Source organism: Phalaenopsis equestris, unplaced genomic scaffold, assembly GCF_001263595.1.
Source record: "Phalaenopsis equestris unplaced genomic scaffold, ASM126359v1 Scaffold000151, whole genome shotgun sequence".
Lineage (NCBI taxonomy): Eukaryota > Viridiplantae > Streptophyta > Magnoliopsida > Asparagales > Orchidaceae > Phalaenopsis > Phalaenopsis equestris.
The window spans coordinates 142,576-149,887 of record NW_018164593.1 but is presented as its reverse complement, the minus strand read 5'-3'; the positions used below and the strand labels follow the sequence as shown (position 1 = coordinate 149,887).

The following is a 7,312-nucleotide window of genomic DNA, read 5'->3' as shown; positions in this document are numbered from 1 at the left end:
ACATATATAAGTAAGAGTTGTGTGGTATGTATGTATATAAATTTCCCTAATACTCATTTAGGGCATTTACGTACTACCACCTTATTCCTATGGATTTACATATCTAACACCTAAACTTTGTTTTTTACATCTATATCACCTAAACTTTCATATCACATAAGAAAATATCACCTGAACAACTTAAAAAAAAAAGTAAAATACATTTTATGCAAATGAAAGGTGGTATACATGTAAAAATTGAAGTATAGGAGTTGAGTGGTATGTATGTAAAACTTCCTACTTGTTAATGGGAAAACAAAAGATCTAGCATGAAGAGAGTAATGTTCCACTGGACTCAATTCGTTTACAATTTTAATAATTTCTTAAATTTTAGTTTAATATTCCATAGGGGCATTTACATACTTGCCACCCAATTCCTATGCATTTACATATTTAACACTTACACTATGCTTTGTACATCATGCCACCACCGAAATCTTTCATATATCATATCAAAAATACCACATTTTTAACTTTTAAAATGTAAAGTACACATTTTTATGCATATGAAAAGGTGGTATACATGTAAAGAATGAAATTCAGTTGTTAGATATGTAAATAAATAGGAATTGAGTGGTATGTATGTGAATCTTCCTATTTCATAATGAGAAAACAAAAGAACTAATATGTTCAACTTGACTCGATTCATTTATAATCTTAAAATTTCTTTAATGTTTGGGTTTCAATATTCCTTGCTTTTATTCTTAGAAGGATTATACATACATCGGAGGTATAAATTGATGGCATGGGCCAAGAAGCCAGCGCCAGCCACGCCCTTCATGAGTGAGGTTATGGGCACAAAAGTGAAGTTGATGATGTCCGGCATGGAAGGCACGGTGAGAAGCCATTCATAGTGGCTGCTTGCTGAAGTATCTCCTCCTCTTCTCGAGCAGACAACTGTTAAGCCCTGAAACATGCAGAGAAAATGAAGACCAAAATCGGAGGTGTAAGCCCTGAAACATACACTTAACATTTGCATTTCAGTTTTTTTCATTTTCAATTTTTTGTCTTTCATTCATAACCTTTGTTTTTACCCGATTATTCTGTTTTATCTGATGATTTAGATTCATTTTTGTTACTCTATGATAGCTTTCAGTGAGATCTGCCTGAGTCATTTATTTAAAACTCTATTTAATTGTTCATTTATTTATTTTGATTCAGACAAGTATGGGAAAACTCACATTTTTGCATGAAACATTGGTGAAGCCATCCATCATCAGTGGCTGCAGGTCAAATACATTGAAAGCCTCCGAAATCTGCAAAAGCCCAAAACATCCATTTTGATTGTTAATTTAAAGAGCACTTCCCCAAATCCTTCAACTTTTCAATTATAATCAACGCTGCAACTAAATATTAGCCGTTGCTCACTTTTTAAAATTAAATAACTACTGAGCCACACTACAACTTCAGTATTTCAATCTTCTATCTGCATCTTAATTCAAATGCAAAAATAAAAAATGTTTTAAGTGAATTGAATTACCTTGGGCTTGTTGTAGTCCTTGGACCTGTAGTGAAGAGGAGGGAGAGCACAGGTGCCTGTGAAGAGCTGATCTCCAAGCTGGCCCAAATTCTGCTTCAGCTCAGAAGAAGACAAATCAGAAGACTGATCCTGCCTCACATAAACCACATCCTGCCCTCCCACACTCAATCCCACTATTATATGAGTTCCATAATTCTCAATAAACCTGCATCATACATTCAAATATATACATTTTTATTACATTCTTAAGATGAACTTTCAACTATATATATATGTATATCATGATGAATGAATTATAGAACCTGGTTAGGGAAGCTGGGTCCCATTTCGTAGGGACGGCGTCGATGACTTGATCGGAGAGCGTCAAAGGCCTGCGATCGATGTGAAGATCGAAGAGAGCGATGAAGTAACCATCCATTGCTAAGCTTTTGGTCTCCATTGCATCTTTGGCCCAGGAGCTACCATTGAAACCGAACATGGCGTTGAAGAGTCCTGAGGGTATTTTCCCAGAAATTGCACTCTTTTGATTGAAACATTCTGACATCTATACCACAACAAATTTTCATAAATTTCATATTCATACAAAAGTAAATGACTGCAGATAAAGATGATGTTAGTGTATTGCCACAAGAAATTGCTTTGTGCTTGAAGTCGGTTAATTCATATCGATTTACATATCTACACCCAAACTTCAATTTTTACATATATGACAGCTTACCTATGCATGAAAAGATGTATTTCGCTCTTCAAAATTTAACATAATGGTATTTTTAATGTGATATAAGAGATTTGGATGGTAGAAATGTTAAAATGTAGAGTTTAGGTGTTCATATGTAAATATGTAGGAATGTGCTGGTATGTATGTTACTGTCCCTTGTAAATATTAGTGGCATATAAAATTTGAAGCAAGTGTATCGTCTGCCGTTAGCTCATCTGATTCTATCCACCAAGTGACTATTTAAGAAAATTTAATCAACATTTGATTGCCAACATCCACTTCTTGACTATGAAAACATGAAAGTTTAGGTGTGAGACATGTAAATACATAAGAATTGTGTGATATGTATGTAAATTTCCCTTTTTTTTTCTTACCATAACGCTTCTGATCAATGAAGTTTCATGTAAGCATATTAAACTTAACGATTTAGAGTATAACAAATTCATTTATTTGTGTGATATGTATGTAAATTTCCCTTTTTTTTTCTCTTACTATATCGCTTCTGATCAATGAAGTTTCATGTATAAAACTTAACGATTTAGAGTATAAAAAATTCATTTATGTAGATATTTGTGCAATAAACACCTCTTATTATGAGAAATTGACATTATTTACAGTAATTTTGCAGATTTATATCATCCATGCACGTGGATTATTTCGGGATCTTACGGTTCCGAGCAGGTAGGATTTTAATGTGGAAGGGTTTAGTCAGCGTCAGCGTTGCGTCTGTTGAATAGACTTTTGCCAGTTTCGCTGGCAATCTCTGCTTCACGTATAGATAATGGACCTCCATTATCTTCCACATTTCGCTTTGTCTACTATATAAGAAGAATATCTTGGAACATTTACATAAATAATACACAACTTGTATATATTTCCATATATATCACTAAAATTTTATATTTATAGGACCAGCACTCAAATTTGCAAAAACAAAAAATATTCCTATTAATAAGCTTTTAAAAGTCAAATATATCTTTACGTATAAAAATTTATAAAACCAAATTGTTATAAATATAAATGTAAAATTTCAAATGTTAGATATGTAAATATATAAGAATTTTGCGGTATGTATGTAAATTTAACTAATATCTTTGAATTAAGTTGCTAGTTTGCAAAAAAAATAATTGAATTTCTTATTTGTTCTTATGGGTTTAGGATTTAGGGCCCGTTTGGGCCAACTTTTTTTGGTGCGGTAGCATTTTAAAAACTCACATAACTTGTTTGGGTAAACTGCGTTTGCCAGCTTATGCGTTTTCAAAATGTTGAAAATAATTTTTTCACACCACACCTATCTAATTGCAGTAATAGTTTTATGGTTGCAGTCTAAGTTTTCCAAAAAAATAAAAAATTGTAATAGTCACCACACCTAGCTTATTAGCAGATTATTTTAAATCAGCTTATCAGCAGATTATTCAATAAGCTGCAGTTGCTCCAAACACCCTTAGATTAATATCTTAATTTTTTGACATTAATGCTGTCTAATGAAATAGTTAGCTTTTAGAGATGTAAATATATAGGAATTTGGTGGTCTGTATGTAAATACTCCAATCAAATTTTCCACAGCGATACATCACATCTCTTTTGCATTAATAACTTTAAAATGGAGGAGGACTGGATAAATATGCAATAATGCAGAACTTATGGGATGGTTTTGCAATTTCCTTGTGTTTTCGATTGCCAAACATCCATCTGACCATTCCGTGTCTGTCAAGTTGGTTGGAACGTTATTATTTCATATTTCTAATCATATATTTTTATTAAATAAAGTGAAAGTAAAATATAGTGAAGCTTGCCTACATATTTCATTTTAATCTAAAAAAAGAAAACGTTGAGCTTAAATATTAATCATAAACCTAAGAAAAAGGCTTAGGGGACGGCATCCCATTATTTACTCTGGTCATGAGATCTATTTTGACATTTTTATAAATTCTAAGACAAAAAAAAAGCATCTAACAAGTTCATTAATTGGATTTCGAGTACCTCATGAGCTTTATATTCTTATTCATGAAGATTGTTTAGAAACTTCTTATATTCGATTTGATAATATTTTTTAGACTTTTTTTGCGTAAGTTGTACTTAGTGATTGACGGTTTTTTTTTTTCGTGAAACTCAGTCACAAATCATGATAACTTTTTCTTTATTAGAATAAAATTTCTTACGGGATTTTTCTTTTAAACAAAAATAATAAGTTCATTAATTGGATGGGCAATCGTATCCTTTGAGCTTAAGAGAGACTAAACCAAAGAATCTGGTATAATTAGCCAATATAAAAAGAACAAAAGGAAGATTAATTAAGAAATAACCAAAGTGATTAAGAAAGATAATTAACATACAAGTTAATCATACCCGGTTAAACTCGAGCACGTCGGACTGATACCGAACTCTGTCGCCCTTGCCACACTTTATATCGACGGAGACACGCCGGAGAACTCCGCCGCCGGCGACAGGTAGGGCGAGGTCAACGCACTCATCTTCGTTGAGAAGGACAAGCCTCTGCTTGCCCTTGCAGTGCTTTGGCCGGAAATCAGACGCCACGTCGAACCCTCTTCCTAGGCACTGCAGAGCTCTCTCTGCAACTTCTCTCATCTCTCTCTCTCTCTCTCTCTGGTTTCTGGTTTGTGGATTGAAGTTTAATAGTTATATTGGGAAGGAGATGAAGGAGTGGAAAGAAGGCTCTTTCGTGTGGTTTAGTTTTGAATTAGAGGGGTTGGGGATGTTGATATATGAAAGGAGAAGAAGTTGTCCGCTTTATTTTGGTGAAGGTTGACTGCTTTTTTTTATTATTCTTCTGAATTTATAGGGGATGTTCCTTTGTATTAATTAATTGCAACTTTTACTGTTGATTTTATGGCTTTTTTTTTTTTCCATTTCTCTTTTGTATTTTGAAATTTTGACGTGTGATCATGTTTATCTCTTGAGTGACATATGTCCAAGCCTGCCTGTTGAAGTGGCCTCATTGAGCCAACCTATCGAGGTGATAAATCAGGCTCTTATAATCTTCTTCGAAATCATCTAACTAAGAGAATGCTATTGTTGCGGAACCTACCCATGTATGCACCTATTTAAGTGTCGTCTCACATCCATATTGCTATTCTTTTCTTAAGGATGTTATCCCGGACAGACTCGTGTTATGACTAGTAATGTAATACTCTTTTCGTTATTTCCTAATGTATGGGAGATAAGAAGCTCTAATCTAAGAAGACCAAGCAAAGTAGGAGAAAAATTGTCACTCCCGAGTTATATGAGCCCACAGACAATACGAGACACTATGTCAAAAGAGACTTCAAAAATAAAACTTAATTTATTGTCATAAACTTTTTTGCATAAAAATGTATATTTAACTTTTGAATAATTAATTATTATGATATTTTTTATTTAATAATAAAAATTTGAGTGTTATGTACATAAATGAGAAATTTTATGCGTCAGCCTTTAAAAAAAAAGAATAAATACTTCCTCGGCACCCGAAATATCGCTATTTACAAAATTTGACTCATATTTTTGAACTACATAACTCATATATTTATAAGTGATATGATTAGATCATCGAGAATTTTATAAAAATGAAAAATATGGGTTGGGGTTTTACCATGAATTTTGATATTCGAGTGAGAATCTGAAAACTGGATGAAAGAGCTGGGGTGCTAGATTTGTAAATAGGAATGTTTCTTATTGGTTGGACGTCTGGTAGCGAGTCGACTCATTTTCTTAAATATTTATATACATGCCATGATATAATATATATCTAACACTTAATTTTTTTAAATTTATATGCCAACACTTAAATCATCAACTTAACATAAAAAATATCAAAATTAATAACAATTTTAAAAGTGGTGATGGGCTAATGGCAAAGCTGATAGAAGCTCTTTTTTCATCTATAATTATGTAACAACAACCTATCATAAATATAAATATCAAATCTTGGTCAGGGGTTATGATACAAGCCCCAAACTAACCTCATGTGTCTAACTACTCGTCTTATCCGCACATAGGCGGGTTCGAATCCCCGACCCCAGAGACTTAGAGCTGACTTAGAGCTCTAGATACATAAGAATTGCATAGATATCTTTTAGTATAATTATTATTGAGTCAATTTTGAAAATTTTCTTAACATTTTACACTTTTGTTAGGTCTGAAATTCTAGTTTCTATGATCATATTTTCTGGCTTCACATGGTGTGATCTGATATGCATTCTGATTTGGTGATTTATGGTCTTGAGGAAGGGTCTGTCGTGGATTGTGTCCGTCGGGCGAGCCGGCGAGCCATCAAAATTAAAGGCTTGTGAGTTGTTGTTGAGCCGTCATTGACTCGAATGATTTGCCAGCCATTATTTTGGAAAAATTCTATTCAAAGTTGTATGATTGCTGATAATGTTTTCTTAGGGGCATTTACTTGAACGCCACACATTTCTTATATTAATGCCACTCAAATGTCAGATGTTATTATCAAAAATATCATTATTATTAACTTTTTAAAAGTAAATTGTATATTTTCATGCATAAATTTTAATGGCAGTGTTATAAATATAAATATCAAACTATGGGTGTTTGATAGAAGTTATAATAACAAGAAGAGATGGTCGACAGGCCACAAAATCAAATAAGTGGTAATGTTTCTTTTGTATTATTATAAGATTACTGTTAGGTATGACAATTACTTAAATATATATTATAAATGAGACAGATGCTGGAGCGGAGTAGAGCGGAAGGATCAGTCCAATCGGGGAGTTTCATTATGTGGGTTGGGGGTGCGGGGGCAACACCCCGCGGTTTGGTAATTACATATTGTACTAAAGGGTTATATATATGTCATGTTTGTAACCCTAGATGAGGGAGATTTTGAATTTTGTATTATGTACTTCTTCTCTCAATATTGAAAAGAAGTCGTCGCTCTGCTCCTGAGGATGCAGGCATCTTTGCCGGGCCTCGTAAATCTGTGTGTGTTATTCTAGATTTTTGTCGGTTTCTATTTTTCTTCGCCCTAATTTCTCAACAATTACATCCTCCCTTATTTATAATATTAGGGCAGGGGTATATTGATAAAAATGCAACAGGAGATAACTAGTGAA

At 33.2% G+C, this 7,312-nt stretch overlaps 1 protein-coding gene across 1 annotated transcript; it reads right to left on the bottom strand.

The window, feature by feature from the left end:
* Positions 1-721: 721 nt before the first annotated feature.
* On the bottom strand, positions 722-4,976 carry LOC110021879 (MACPF domain-containing protein At1g14780-like). Its single transcript, XM_020720582.1, has 5 exons — positions 4,587-4,976; positions 1,822-2,063; positions 1,520-1,724; positions 1,221-1,295; positions 722-946 (listed from the first exon to the last, which is right to left on the bottom strand). Exons 1-5 carry the CDS (start codon positions 4,824-4,826, stop codon positions 722-724), a joined length of 987 nt encoding a protein of 328 aa, XP_020576241.1. The 5' UTR covers positions 4,827-4,976.
* Positions 4,977-7,312: the final 2,336 nt, after the last annotated feature.

Excerpts from the sequence above, each read along its gene's own strand:
- LOC110021879 (XM_020720582.1), bottom strand. The coding sequence starts at position 4,826 with ATGAGAGAAGTTGCAGAGAGAGCTCTGCAGTGCCTAGGAAGAGGGTTC. Across the intron at positions 1,725-1,821 it reads GACCCAGCTTCCCTAACCAG|GTTTATTGAGAATTATGGAA; the intron begins GTTCTATAATTC and ends TGTATGATGCAG. Across the intron at positions 947-1,220 it reads CCAATGTTTCATGCAAAAAT|GGCTTAACAGTTGTCTGCTC; the intron begins GTGAGTTTTCCC and ends TGCATGTTTCAG.